This window comes from Ursus arctos, unplaced genomic scaffold (assembly GCF_023065955.2).
Source record: "Ursus arctos isolate Adak ecotype North America unplaced genomic scaffold, UrsArc2.0 scaffold_25, whole genome shotgun sequence".
Classification (NCBI taxonomy): Eukaryota; Metazoa; Chordata; class Mammalia; order Carnivora; family Ursidae; genus Ursus; species Ursus arctos.
In genome coordinates this window covers 14476900-14493021 of record NW_026622930.1, presented here as the reverse complement: position 1 = coordinate 14493021, position 16122 = coordinate 14476900, and the positions used below count along the sequence as shown (strand labels likewise).

The 16122-nt window shown below is 40.1% G+C and overlaps 1 protein-coding gene across 11 annotated transcripts in view; it reads right to left on the bottom strand.

Annotated features, from left to right (window-relative positions):
* The window catches only part of EML5 (EMAP like 5), a 169731-nt gene extending 162298 nt beyond the window's left edge, over window positions 1-7433 (bottom strand). For 3 of the 11 annotated variants that reach the window (XM_044389982.3, XM_026515483.4, XM_044389981.3), the window contains exon 1: window positions 6891-7432. In XM_044389982.3, the coding sequence (XP_044245917.1) occupies window positions 6891-7087 (197 nt within the window). In that variant the 5' untranslated portion in view covers window positions 7088-7432. Of the gene's footprint in view, window positions 1-6890 lie in introns of all 11 variants that reach the window. The other 8 variants (XM_057318335.1, XM_057318332.1, XM_057318333.1 and 5 more) reach the window with 4 other exon arrangements.
* Between the last annotated feature and the right edge of the window lie 8689 nt (window positions 7434-16122).

The following is a 16122-nucleotide window of genomic DNA, read 5'->3' as shown; positions in this document are numbered from 1 at the left end:
ATCTGATATACAGAGATAGATAGATAGATAGATAGATAGATGCGGGCCTGATCCCAAGACCCTGTGATCATGACCTGAGCCAAAGGCAGACACTTAACCAACAGAGCCACCAAGGCATCCCTTCCTTAGGATTTTCTTAAAAACCTTTTCTCTTAGCTTACTTTATTGTAAGAATACAGTATAGAATACATACAACACTAAGGATATACTGTACGGTGACTAAGATAACATATTATAAAAAAAGAATACATACAACATACAAAATATGTATTAATCAACTGCTTATGGTATTGATATGGCTTCTGGTCAATAGTAGGCTATTAGTTAATTTTTGAGTAAGTCAAGTTATATGCAGATTTTCAACTGCATGGGGGAGTCAGTACCCCAACACCTGCATTGTTCAAAGCCCTACTGTATATATATAAATGCTATATAATATATATACTACATACTATATGTACTATGTATGTGTATATAACATATACATATGTGTACATTACACATATACACAGTACGTATAGTGTATATATGTATAGTATTTTTATGTTGTATATAAATAAATATATATATATACACCAGATAATATATTTCTTGTTTTTTCAGTATCTTCCCCCAGTAGATATAAATTCCATGAGGGTAGAGAATTTCATCTGTTTGGTTCACTGCTGTATCCCTAATGCTTAGAATAGCCCCTGGCAAATAATAGGTACTCAATAAATATTTGCTAAAAGAATAAAAAAAACACCCATTTCTATGCTAAGATGTGTCCCAAATGCCACTGAAGAAAGTCTTAAGGTAAGAGTGACCAACTGTGGCAAATGATGATGACAAATCAAAAAAGATGAGAACAGAGAGTTTGATCAATGGATGTGGCAATGTGGAGATCACTGGTGATTTTGACAAGAGCTGTTATGGTGAAACAGAAAGACTGAAGGGACAGAAACAGAAAGGACTGAATGGGAGAAAAAGAACTGAAGGGGCACCTGGGTGGCCCAGTCAGTTGAGCATCTGACTCTTGGTTTCAGCTCGGGTCATGATATTGGGATCGTCGGATTGAGCCCCACATTGGGCTCTGCGTTCAGCTCAGAGTCAGCTTGAGATTCTCTCTCTCCCTCCATCCCTTCCACTTGCACTCTCTCTAAAATGGATAAACAAATCCCTAAAAAAAAAAAAAAAAGAGCTGAAGATAGTGAGTACAAATAACTCTTCCAAATATTCTCTCTTAACATGAGACCACTGCATATGATGCTATACCTTCCCAGGATGCTATACCTTCACTCATTTCTTTTGATAACATTTCTTCCTGTTTTCCTTAAAGACCCAGTTAAGGTATTATATTAAGAAACATCATTGTGAACTGTTATGTCCCCATGTACATACCAGATTACAGGCATACCAGTGCTATCCCTAGTACATATAGTATCCTAATTAATTCTTTACTTGACTGATTGTGTCTTTAAACTCAGAATATCTTCAGGCAGGACCCTTACACAAAGTTAATGTTCAGTAAATACAGGTATCTCCTGTTTTGTTTTTTTTGAAAGGTCACATTACGCCACCCTTTTACAAAAGACCTACATTAGAATCTGTTTTCACTAACTGAAAGGAATCCAAAAAGGAATTTAGCTTTTACAAAAAAGGCAAAAAGCAAAAATAGCGTTTGTTTTACTCCAAACTGTTACAGAGCATATACCCCAAGCAAGGAAAGTGGTCCCGCCAAAGCTCCTTGCTTGGAACTACATTCAGCGCCCCAGCATCAAGACATCATAGCTTTGAACTGTGTTTGTGAGCATTTGTGCTTTATATCTCAATTTAGTTTGTGCGTATTTTAGCAAGATGTGTCCTAAGGTATCAGAAAAGCTAAGAGATGGGGCGCCTGGGTGGCTCAGTCATTAAGCGTCTGCCTTCGGCTCAGGGCGTGATCCCAGAGTCCTGGGATCAAGCACCACGTCAGGCTCCTCCGCTGGGAGCCTGCTTCTTCCTCTCCCACTCCCCCTGCCTGTGTTCCCTCTCTCGCTGGCTGTCTCTCTCTCTCTGTCAAATAAATAAAATCTTTAAAAAAAGAAAGAAAGAAAGAAAGAAAGAAAGAAAGAAAGAAAGAAAGAAAGAAAGAAAGAAAGAAAAGCTAAGAGAAGTTATTTTTTGGGTCTAGAAATGCACAAAAATTTTTCCACATAAATTAATGGTAACTGCTTCTTTGCTTTACACCATTTTGGCTTTAAAGTTTCAGGGGAATATGCTACTTTCAGATAGTGAGGAAGACTGTATTTCTTTGAGGTGTGAAAAGGCCTTGAACAGTAAGTTCTTAATGGTTCTAAGAATTTATTATTCTACATTTTCCTTCATTTATATCCAAAATATATTTTGTTAGTTCCCTGCATATTCAACAAGACATTATAAACAATAGTTATTATAATGCAAATCTAAAAATTTGACTTTTCCCTTAATAAAGATACATTTAATTTAGATTTATGACAACTCGAACTATTATTCCAGATAATTCCTACCTTTCCCTGAAAACATCTTTTAATTTTATCTCTTAACTATGTAGTATTTATAAAACAAATAACCATAAATATTTTGATATCCAGACACAGAAGATGAAACCTTACAGGATACATCATTATATAGTCTATGAAAGTTAAGTTCACCAAATTCTAGTAACTTAAATATAGGGACATTTTACAAAATCTGTATATTTTCTAACATTTTTGGAGGTACTGCTTCTAGATACTACACAGTGCATAAGAAAATTATGGTATTAGGTTTCAAGGGAGGGTTTATATCCATTTCTCAAACTGCTTATGTTAAGAATTCTAAGCATGCATGTTTTGGCACACAGATTGGCAGTGAGCTTCCCAAACAGAATCATCTGGGGCACTTAAAAAAAAAAAAAAGATTTCTGGACTCCAACCCTAGAGGATTCTGACTTAGCACCCTGAGGAAAAGTCTAGAAAATTGGCAAAAAGCTCTTTAAATGATTCTGATGATCAGCCAGGTATGAGAAGTATTGCCCATATATCTGAAAACGTAAGTAGACAACAAGTAGATCTGCAGTAATTCCTTCCAGACCTTAAAAAGTTGCACCTTGAACCCATATAAACACAAAAAATTACTGATCCACCATAAAATCATCAGACATTCTGAATTGTTTTTCCAACTACAATTTGACTTGTATTATTCAATTCCTATACCATAAATAGAGCTGTTAAAAACCACTTTTACTAGATTATGGTGAAGTTTGATCAGTTTTTTGTTTTCTTTTTCTATTTTCCACCGAATCCATCAGAGTTCACTGCTCAGCCACTGCTAGAGAGGGAAAGCCATGAGGCCAGGCTTCTCCTCATTCACCTTCTTACTCACCAGGATCTTACTGCTCAGTTGATCGGTTTTCTTTCTTAAGAACACCGCCTACCATAATTGAAGAAAAGAGCTACTATACTTTTCATTTTGTCTAAAGAAAAAGAAGTCCTATCCAGAAGCAATGGATAATTATCATTCTAACCTGCAATCATATAATATGGTATGCTCCCCAAAGTATCTCAGACCCATTATGTAATTTAGGCTCATCACTAACTTGTGAGATACTTTCACCATGTTTAGAAAATAAAGAGGGGTGGGCGCCTGGGTGGCTCAGCCAATTAGGATAAGCATCTGACTCTTGATCTCAGCTCAGGTCTTGATCTCAGGGTGCTGGGATGGAGGCCCCGCCTTGGGTTCCCTGTTCAGCGAGGAGTCTGCTTGTCCCTCTCTCTCTGCCCCTCCTCCCTCATTCACACATCCAAGTGTACGCTCTCTCTCAAACAAAATAAGTCTAAAAAAAAAACAACAACAACAACACTTCAATTCTATACCTACAACATACAAAAACAATGGGCACCTACAGTTCACTATGGAGGATCACTTGCATAAGAAAACCAGAGTCAAGTACCAAAATGCATCAAGCTAACTACAGTCCATCAAAGGTCCTCACTGGTGATAAATGGTTTGAAAATGGCCAATAATATTCACCACTTCAAGAACAAACTTGAAAGTGTTGGGAAGTAACTAGAAAAATAAATTTATGGGTGCCTGGGTGGCTCAGTTGGTTAAATGTCCGACTCCCGATCTCAGGGTTTTGAGTTCAAGCCCCCACGCTGGGCTCCACACTGGGCATGGAGCCTGCTTAAAAAAAAGAAAAAAAATTTTAAGTTATTGCATCCTTTGGAAAGACAATTGGGAAAAGTTTCAAAATACAGACCAAGCTATAGAAGTGCACCTTGTGCTAAAACTAGTAGTCTAGAGTTTTATAATTTATTTTACAATTTAAACCTGTAATAAACACTTAACAACTGGAGAATTTTGTCAATAACTTGAGACACTGAAAAAAAAAAATTGACCCTAAAATCCCTGTATTATTCCTGACAGTGAAATGAATTTCTACATGAATCTGTAGTACTGAAATAAACATAACTAAAGAATAAATTACTAGAGAAGTATATACAGATACATGGCAAAAAGAAGACAACTACCAGTCACACATAAAATGGTAAGACAAGTTAGGTGGCACCACTATTCGTCATATGAGAGAGATGTAGTAAGATGACAGGAGAACTGGTAAGCAAATGAGTCTTTACAATCAATATAGCACCTACATTTTCAAAACCTAAGGATAACAATCTGCTCATTCTGGAATAATCTTAGCCCCAGACTAAGTCATATTTGACCAACAAGTTCTATGTTTCAACCAACAAAACATGATAAAAACAGTACTGAATTTTTATTACTAAAGCTAACATGACAGCAATATTGTTTTCCAGCATTTATCACTTTATGAGTATTACATTTTTTGTTGTAACATAACTGAAAAGTTACTGGAGTAGTTTCTATACTTACATTTCAAACACCAATTGAAAAAAATCAAAAGGTTTGAAAATTTGATTTCATAAACAAGAATGATCTGTGTCATTACTATTTGAATTAAAATTTCCAGAGCTCTCTCACTGATTTTTAAGTTATAACTTCAGTACTGTATTCAATACATGCCACCAATTTCAAGATGCTACATGAGTCAGATTTCACTACCCCCATTACAATTTTTGGGGAAACGTTTTTTGTTATAAATTATTTTAAGGATGAATCGTTTGCATAAAATCATAAGCATGTATCCAATTACGGCAAAAATTAGAGTAGTTTGTCATTTTGAGATATATGTACGGGCCGTGCAACTCTATATACCAAAAAAAGACAAAAGCATTACCTTCCTTACAGTTTACTAAAACACAACTACAAAAATTCAAGCAGTGTGACATGTAGCTTTGCTGCTGGAAGGATAAACAAAACGTAATGTACCGCATCAAATAAATCATATCTAGTTTCTGAAAGCCTTGTACTACACAGCTCTCAACTGCCAAGGAGTAAAAATAATAGAAGTGCTCCGTAAGAAGACTTCAAAATCCTTCACACATACCCCACCTACTGAATTCAACCCGACAGTATCTGGAAGAGGGCTTCAGTCCAGGCTGCTTCAACTAAGTAAAACTACTCTCTCCTGTACTGTGGGAGACATAACACAAGGAAAAGAAGAGAGAAATTGGAAACGACTGAGGAAAAAGTCAAAGAACTGGGGTAAATTCTACCCTTGGGGTGAACAACAACCAACGAACAAAAATACCACTTCATTCCCTATTCCATAATCTCAATTTTTACTCTCCTTATCTTTACTCCATCTTGCTCTACCTTTAGGTCTCCTTTCTGCCTTTAAAGACCACAGTTGTACAGAAACACCGCAAACTAGAACTCTTGTTATTTACAGAATGTAAGTACCAGAGCATCTTGCCTACAAGATAACAAACGAAGATACTGGACTTGAAATGCCCAATTTAAATCCTGTGGAACATAAATAAGGGAATAAAACTGAGCAACCAAGTCAAATCACGGAATCTCTGTTAAAAACCCAGAAGCAGCACACACATTCTCAAAATGTTTTTAAACATTTTAAACATATATTCTCCTTCTGTCAAGGACAAAAACGTACTTGAAGCATAATCAATGGCCTAGAATCATTTCTGCAGCTCTTTATTTGCCAAAAAAGTTAAGCTGAGACACTGATTGGAAATTACATTTCAAATATACCGCTCACTAAAATGTAAACAAGCACTGACACCAATTTTAAGATAACGCACAAAGAATAATTAACTGGAAAAAAGTGATTTAAATAAAAAGCACAAAACTGAACTTATTCGGGGGTACTTTAGAGAAAACAAGAAAATTGGAAATCAGTGGAATCATTTTCAGCTGCTTCTTCAGATTAAACGCCACCAAAGTGCCCTTAGGTGTGCAAATTTTTAATTTCCAATGAATCACCTGCAGGCTGCCGGGGTTTCTTTTTTATCTGCTGATAACAGTAGGCAGTGAAACCTGAACTCATTATTATGGCCACGAGGTGAATGCCCTGCAGGATGCCACCTGGGCGCGCTTCCCAGGACCTATATTTTAGAGCCTACAGCTTGCGGTGCTTTTATCAGTTTCCTATCAGGTAAAGGATTTCCCCCTGGCGCTTTAAGAACTCGTGTAATAAGAAATCTCTGGCGGGATTTAAAGGAATAAACTGCTACCAAAATAATCTTTTTGCAGTTTTCGTAAATTTGAAGGAGGGAGAAGGGCACAAAGCCATAAAACCGAACACCCAGTGTCACCGCATCGACCCGAGGGAAAGACTCTAGAACGCGGAGACGGGAAAAGGCGTTTGTCGGGTGTCACCAGGGTGGATCCGGGACAAGACACTGGCGGGTTTCTGCCTGGGGCGATGCTCCCTGCAAGAGCGGGTCACGGCAGACACCCAGAAGGACGCGCAAGTGCCAACTCGGCGAGCGGTTCAAAGGGCTGACGGCCGCCCCCGCCCCCCGTACCTGATGATGTCGTCGCTGTGGCCCCGGTAGAACTTCTGCCGGTGCTCCCGCGGGCTGTACACCACGCCGACGCCCGCCACGAAGTACACGATCTCCTTGGCCGCCGTGTAGTAGAGGTTGTTGCGGCACTGGTGGCCCCGGTAGCCGTACACCCACTCGAGCCGCAGGTGGCAGTTCGGGGCGCTCCGGGCCGCCATGTCGGGGCGCCCACCCCGCCGCTCCGGCTCGGGCCCGCGGCGGCGGCAGGCGGCCGCGGCCCGGCGAAGAAAGCCCTCCCGCTGGCGGCCGGGACTTCCCGCCTGCCGCGTCCTCTAAGCCGCGCCGCACAGGTGCATGTCTCTTCTTCTGGCCGCCGCTGCCGCCGCTTCAGCCCACGGGCGGGAGGAGAACCCTCGCCTCGCGGAACATGCTGAGGGCCGCGGGCGCCGCCGGCCGTCAAGTGGGGTGCCGCGCGCCCGGCGCCCGCCTCGGCTCGTCTCCGCGGCCCGCAGCGCCCAGGCTGCGAGCCGAGCCGAGCGAGGTCCCGCCCCCCGCCTCCACTCAGCCACCGCCGCCCGCGCAGCCAGCTCCTGGCCCGGGTCACCTGCGGCGTTCGCGCCCGGCCGCTGCTTCGTCCCCCAGCCCGGCGGGCCCGCGCCGCGCGCCCCCGAGCCGAGAAAAGCGGCGGCGCGGCCTCGCGCGGCCCCGCCCCCAGCCGCCGTCGCCGCCGACACCGCCCGCTCCCGTTTCGCCCCGCCCTTCCCAGTGGGGGACCGTGAGGGCGCCCGGAGCCGCAGGCGACCACGGCCCGCCAGCTCTCCTCCAGCGAGTGGGCCCTTACCCCCCGTCGCCACCCCGGCCCGGCCGGGCGTCCCCAGCCGCTGTCACGCGCTGAGCCCTCACTGAGCCCCCCCAGACCTCTGGCGGACCCTCGGCGACCACCCCCGCCCGCCGCCTCCTGCTGCTGGGAAACCGGGAAGCGCCTGTCTGTCTGGAAAGGCCCCTGTCCGGACCAGGGCTACGTTTGTGCCTGGGAGAATCAACACCAGGATGCTTATCTCATTTTTTACCTGATACTGTGTGTGTGTGTGTGTGTGTGTGTGTGTGTGTGTGTGTGTGTGTGTGTGTTTCTTGCTGCTCCATACTGCTCACTATACCAGACATTGGGGATAAAACCTAACTTTCTTTTTTTTTTTTTTTTTTAAAGGTTTTATTTATTTATTTGACAGAGATAGAGACAGCCAGCGAGAGAGGGAACACAAGCAGGGGGAGAGTGGGAGAGGAAGAAACAGGCTCACAGCGGAAGAGCTCGATGTGGGGCTCGATCCCATAACGCCGGGATCACGCCCTGAGCCGAAGGCAGACGCCCAACCGCTGTGCCACCCAGGCGCCCCAAAACCTAACTTTCTAAGTGTAGATTTTATTTCCGCAGGCGACCTTAAAGCGGACAGTAGGATATGGATCATAAAATGACACTCTAGGTCCGATTTCTTAAATAGCTATGGTGCCTGAATTTATTTTTTTAATTAGTATTTCGAATACCAATAAACTGTTGATATTTCTTGCATCGTAGTAGTGGTGAAGATGGCTTGAGTATTGTGATCCTGAAGAACGTGCCAGAAACAAAAAATTACTGGGAGCAATGAATTCCTCACTATGTCAGTTCAGCTCCTACTCAGTTTTCTAAGTGCCCGCCTTTCTCACGGGATTATGCAAAGATTTACCAATACCTGTAAAAATAATTAGAAATCCATATATATATATATATATATATATATATATATATATATATATATTTTTTTTTTTTAAATGTAAGCTTCATGCCCAGTGTGGAGCCCAATGTGGGGCCTGAACTCAGGCCCCTGAGGGCAAGACCTGAGCTGAGCTAAGAAATGCCCAACTCACTGAGCCACCCAGATGCCCCTGAAATCCATATTTTTAAAGGTTTTAAGTGCAGGATGATAGCCACAAGGTTTACAAGAAAATACGCATAAAATACTAATATGAGTCCTCCATGTGGAAACAATCAGTTTTGGTTTCCCTGGAAAATACCAAAACTTGGAAATCTGACAAAAACTAGAATAAACTTGCATCCTTTCAAGAAATGTGTCTGCACAGAAGTGTTGTTTCCTATATGATACCCATACCTTGGAATGGATGTTACCTAGTCTCTACAACCTCAGAGATGTAAATTACCAACTTGAGGGGAGAGGATACCCTTCCACCTTTTGATTGTGACTTCTAGTCTATAAGAAGGGAAGGGCCATCTCAGAGCAAGGAATTTACATAAATGTCATGAAAAGTAAACACCGAAGGTGTGAACTCCACCAGACAGGCTGGAAGTAAAAATCAAATCCACTGTATTTCCCTGTATGTGATCATCTAAACAGGGGAGTAAGGAAATATGATGCAGGAAAAACGGAATGTAAGGACTTAAACAGTTTCTAAGCTCTCAGATGTCCTCAAGCTTATTATTTTTGTTATTCCCAGAGTGATCAGCTGTAAAAGTTTTGTAATGAAAAGGGCCCTTGTCCTAATTTCCAGGAGCAGCTAAGAATTAGAAGGGGGTGGTTAGCAAGATTGGGGAAAATGTGCCCCACTCCACAGCTTATCTTTGGGGATAACAACAATCTCAGGTGAAAAGAGGAATTCAGACTGAGCACCTGCTGAAGAGAAACGAGAACCCAGGCCTGAGAAGTGGCTCTCACGCCATAAAAAGGTTCTCTGGACAAAGGCACATACAATTTCTCTTTGACACCTGTATCTGTTTGTCTTTTTCTTAAGAATATGTTTGCTAACTCTAGTGAGTGAGTTCCCTGACAACCCATGGTGAGAAAAAGAAAAACTTTTTGATTATTTAAATTTAAGCAGTGAAGTTAGAAAGAATGAAATATTTTGTTGCCATATATTTGTGGTACATTAATTGCTAGTTCCATGTAATTTTTATGAGATGTAGGATGGTGAAGAATAAGAAATACTCTTTTCCGTTTCAGATTTTTCAGTACAATGTCTTATGAATCCCATGATACATATTGAAATACTCATATTAATAACAGATTTAAATAATTTATTTTTCCATTATCATATTTTCCGTTACAATTTTTAATGACCCAAGGGTGGAGAGTGAAGCAAAAACATGCTTAATTAAAGCATCCTCAACTGACAACTAAAGACCAAAAGAGACAGCCAAGACACAAAGGTGGCTAAAAAATGAAGCATTCGTGAATGCTACAAGAGAAAAAAACAAACCTGATTAGTTCTTCCCCTACAATGTTATATAATCTGCTATTACTAACATCACATCAGAAAGTTTAATCAAGCTTTTATTACTAGATCAGTAACCTTTGAAAATAGTGCAAATAAGGATGCAGGAGAAAGAACCCCCAAATTCTATACATGAACAGGTGGACATTTGTGACACATTTTAAATAAAAGCTCCAATACCCTTTGGTAACCTATATCATGAAACTTGAGTTCCTAATATGGAGTTTTATATTCCAAACATTTGAAATATTTCTAAAATTCAAGTAAATAACATTATTTAGTTGCCACTGATTTTGGTTAGCCTCAGATCTGCAAAAGAAATACAAGGCAAAGCATATAAAATATAAAAGCCAAAATTCATGATATTAATTCTAGCTAGTTAATTCAATTTATAAATTGTAGTGGTATTTTAATAAGCTGTCCATAAATTTATTTCTTTATACCTTTAATTAACCTGTTTTATGTACAGAGCCTAACACAGTGCCTGGCACAATAGACGGTATCCCATACACACTTGTCAGCCACTAAATATAAAAGAGAATACTTGTTTAGTCACAAGAGGATTCCTTTTGGTTTTATCTTTTTTTTTTTTTTTAAGAGATTGAGAATGGGGGGTGGGAGGGCAAGGAGCAGAGGGAAAGGGAGAGAGAACTTAAGCAGGCTCCATGCTCAGTGCAGAGCCACATCCTGGGCTCCATCCCCCTGACGCTGAGATCACAACTTAAGCTGAAATCAAGAGTCCATTGCTCAACTGGCTGAGGCACTTGGGCACCCCCTCTTAGTTTCTTCTTGAATAGCTGAAACTTCTGAAAAATTGAACATTTTTCTGATCCCCCATACTGTATTAGTCAGGACTTCTTTGGTTGTATGTGACAGAAACCCACTCAAAATGGCTTAAGATAAAAAGGGAATTTTTAATGCTGCATAGGATTGAAACCTAGAACTGGCATCCTAGGACTCAAGTGAGGTTTTCAGAATCAGGTCATCAGTTCTATTTTCCTTTGGGTTGACTCCATTGGTAGACAAGAAAACTAGTTGCCAACATCTCCAATTCTACGTCATATTCCCTTAGAAAGTCCCTATGGAAAGAGCTTTTTCTTTTTTTTCCTCTCAGCAGTTCCATTGGAAACTCCTAGACTTCAGCCCCACTGGCTCTGACTGGCTGAGTTTAGATATGAACCCACCCTTGGATCCATAGGGTAGTGCCAGGTGACTAAAACCCAGGAAGGGAGAGTGGCAGAGGGGTGATACTCTGAAGGAAAACTGAAGTGTATTACCAGAATAAGAAGGAATGGAAGCCAGCAGTGGCTACCCAGTGACTTGGATGCTTCAGTATTGCCCAACCATCTTTTACATAACTAAATGCACATGCAATCTAAGCTTTCGAAAATTAACAGGTGTTTGCTAAATAAATGCAGCTTTAAGACAAAACTTCTTCTAACCAGATTGCCACCCAAATACCCTCCTCTGAAAAAAAATTCTAAAGCTAGCCCCAGATGCCAGGCAGACCAAAGCAACAGATGCTGTCCATTAGTAATCATATTTTCAAGTACCTGTTAGATTTCACCTAAAGCCTCTAAAAACTGGTATATGATTTAAGTAAAAGAAGTCTCAAGCCAAGTTGTCTTCTACATTTCTACACACCTTGCCATTTTCTTTTTTCATATTAACATCAGTATTCCTCCATGTAGGCAGGTTGGAAAGCTAGGCAGTTGTCTTTGGTTCTTCACTGTTTCCCACCTTCCATATCCAGTTACCAACTCCGTCTGACTCTATTTTAGAAGTATTCCTAAACGCCATCCCCACCTCTACATCCGTACCATCTCAATATCCATTGACATAGCTCAGTTCAAATTCTAATGATCCATTCCCTAGATTCTGCAGCCCAAGTTATCTATAAAAATCATGGATCTGATTATGCCACTCTCTTTTCAAGAAATTTTTCTAGAAGCAGTTTGGGCATCTTGAGCCTTGAAATGTTCTTATCCGAACAGCCAGGGGAATTTTGAAAAAAAAAAAAACAAAAACCCAAAGCTGGGGGCATCACAACGCCTGACTTCAAGCTCTATTACAAAGCTGTGATCATCAAGACAGCACGGTACTGTTACAAAAACAGACATCCTGGAGGAGAACACAGGCAATAACCTCTTTGACCTCAGCTGCAGCAACTTCTTGAAAGACACATCTCTAAAGGCAAGGGAAACAAAAGCAAAAATGAACTATTGGGACTTCATCAAGATAAAAAGCTTTTGCATGGCAAAGGATACAGTCAACAAAATTAAAAGGCAGCCTACAGAATGGGAGAAGATATCTGCAAATGACATAACAGATAAAGGGCTGGTATCCAAGATCTATAAAGAACTTCTCAAACTCAACACCCAAAAACCAAATAATCCAGTCAAGAAATGGGCAGAAGACATGAACAGACACTTCTCCAAAGAAGACATACCAATGGCCAACAGACACATGAAAAAATGTTCCACGTCACTAGCCATCAGGGAAATTCAAATCAAAATCACATTGAGATACCACCTTATACCAGTTAGAATGGCAAAAATTAACAAGGCAGGAAACAACAAATGTTGGCAAGGATGTAGAGGAAGGGGGACCCTCTTAAACTGTTGGTGGGAATGAAAGCTGGTATAGCCACTCTGGAAGACAGTATGGAGGTTCCTCAAAAAGTTAAAAATAGAACTACCCTATGATCCAGCAATTACACTACTGGGTAGTTATCCCAAAGATACATACACAGTGAAAAGAAGGGGGACATGCACCCCAATGTTCATAGCAGCAATGTCCACAATAGCCAAACTGTGGAAGGAGATGAGATGTCCTTCAATAGATGAATGGATAGAGAAGATATAGTTCATATATACGATGGAATATTACTCAGCCATCAGAAAGGATTATTACCTATCATTTGCATCAGCATGGATGGAACTGGGCGGTATTATGCTGAGTGAAATAAGTCAATCAGAGAAAGACAATTATCATATGGTTTTACTCATATGTGGAATATAAGAAATAGTGCAGAGGACCATAGCAGAAGGGAAGGAAAACTGAATGGGAAGAAATCAGAGAGGGAGACAAACCATGAAAGACTCCTGACTACAGGAAACAAACTGAGGGTTATAGAAGGGAAGGGGGTGGGGAATGGGGTAACTGGGTGAAGAACAGTAAGGAGGGCACGTGATCTGATGAGCACTGGGTGTTATACACAACTAATGAATCATTGAACACTACATCAAAAACTAATGATGTACTACTATAAGTTGGCTAATTGAATTTAAGAAAATGTTCTTATCCTTTGACTAATTTCTCAGCTAGTTACCTGTCATAGTGTAATAATAAAAAATGCAGATCAAGACACACGTACCAAAATATTTACTATGGCATAATTTAGAACAATAAAATTAAGGAAAACTAACAGAGAAACATAGAGAAAACTTTAAGTAAATAGATTCAGCCCATATGAAAAATATTGTAGAACCATGAAAATTAGGTTTTCAAGTAAATTTTGGCTCCACTGGAAATTTCCCATAATAGGATATTAATTTTTTTCTAAAAAACAGGATTTAAAAAATGTAGAAGAAAGAGGAAGGAGGGATGATTTATTTGTCCAGCTCCCTCCTCTCCCATTGGCCAAAGTTTACCTCTTGGGGAGCTGGAGTTAATGCCCACACTTCCGGGCTGCATCATCCAGCTTCTTCTGTGATCTCTGGGGCATGGGCTCCCTGAGCCCCAATTCCCACAGAGTAACGCAAAGAGGGCCAGATGGTAATTATACACACAGTGAGTTTCATTAAGGAAAGGAATTTCAGCCAAGGCCAGAGAACCTAAGTCTTTTATAATGGGCAGTAAGGCTCTTTGACTCTTGACAACAAGGGAGGCATCATCTTTATTCTGCGGGACGATAAATAAACCTGCTTTTTGTTCCAGAGGGAGATACTATCTTTGTCTTCCAAGGTTGTTCAAACATCCTGGAGAAGATAGTCTGGAGCAAAGGCAGTCAGTGCTTCTGCAAACAAGATGTGCAGATGGAACATTGTTCCCCAACATTGATCCAGCCTGCAGCAGCCAAGCGCTCACTTCCTGAGCTCAAATGCTATCAAACTATGATCAACATGTAAAATATATTTCTGCAGCAACTGAGAATATTGACTTAGGCAGTGCAACATATTATTGTCAGAGACAAAGCTAGACACTTTCTGAGGACAGATTTTATTCCGTAATACTATTGCAATAGGGAAGCGGGTCCAGTGGTCATTGAACTCATCTTCCCTGAAACAAAAGGATAGAGATATTTTAAAGGCTGGGTGTGCTAAGGAAAAGGCAGGCTGTTAAGAGGCATTAGTCCATGTGACTAGAACACCTAGATTTGTTAATTGAAGCTTATCTGGAGGAGAAATAAATTATCTTTATGACAGGAGGCAGTGGTACACGTTGAAGCAAGGCAGACACCAAAGTTAGGCCCTTATCCTCCATTTAGCACTTATCCTGTTGAATGTTAGGAAATTGTTTGTTTATGCAGATGCAGGGACTGAGGGTGAGAGTTTTCTCCCTGAAGGTTTGCATTTCAAGGAGACAGCGCTCCAGTCCTTCAGGAAATAGTTTCAGGTGATAGATTTACATCTCGAAGGGCAGAAAACAGATTTATAACTGCAAGCTTTCTAAAGTAACTGCTCTAAGAGGAAGTTCACAGCCCTCTTACAAGGTTTAAGCTGGAACAAATGGTAAATTCTGCGGGCAGCACTGAGCTTTCTCAGGCAGGCATTTTAAGGGAGCTGGGGATAATTCTAGGATCATGACCTTAAGCTACTAAAGTTATACTAGAATTAGTCAAGTCCCTTAGTGCAGAGGTTTGGATGGAGTTGTTACAGGCCAAACATTCTGTGGTCCTCAATACAGAGTTGTATAACTAGCTACCAGTAGGAAGTAAGAAACATATCTTAACATCAGTCTAATAAAGAAAAAATGAGACAGTTTTACTCAATGAACTTTTAATAGAACACCTTTAAGGCCATAAGATGCTTGCACAAATACTGAAAGATGTTATTATATACTGTAGTAGTGATTACTGTGTAATTATTGTTGACTTGTTTCAAGCTGCTTCATGTTTATAATGCCTTCAAATAGATCACCAAAACTTCTACTATTCGAAAGCATGCCACCGAAGAAAAAGGTTAAGAACCACCACCATAATCATTCCTAAACATAAATTGAGCGCCCACGTGTGAATCACTGGGGTTGGTACTATGGAGGAGTAATCAAGGAAAATGAACCTGAAGTCTGTGCTTTGAAAAATTTATGTTCGGAAGAAGAAAACAAGATAAAGACATAAGTACCTTTAAAAACAAGTGAAAAAATATATAAACAAGTGAATTAAATATAAATATATACACACATTTTAATACAACTAAATACCATATCTTAAAAATTACAAAATAATTATAGAGTAAACATGCTTTTATCAAGAGACTTTTTTGAATTCTATTGATCATTAACATCTACTGTATTTTTAAAAAAATTATGTAGGAAAGATAAGAGACAAAAGTAGATTTACTATTGGTTGTGCAAAAAAAAAAAATAAATGAACTTAGGTACAAAGTATTTATGAAAAGATAATTGTTAAGCTGATTTTGATGTAGGAGGATATTTCCTGGAGAGGCAACCACAGTCTAGTTGTAGATAGTACAGTTCCAGAAAAAGGAGATATGATAATTGGAGCTAAAAGAAGATAAAGCCAAAATGTAAAAAAGACAAGACAGTAGTAACATACCACATATATTTCAAAGTCACAGGCTTTACTATACTAGGAAAGTATTTTAATCAATAAATAAAACACTCTCTATAAGCAATATCTTTATATTTTGTTATTTTTATTTTGTTCTATGCACCCTATGAGCATTCAACAAATATCTGCTTTACATATTTTGTAGCCCTCTAAAACTAAATATACTTGTAATAAATGTTTCTGAATACAGATTTG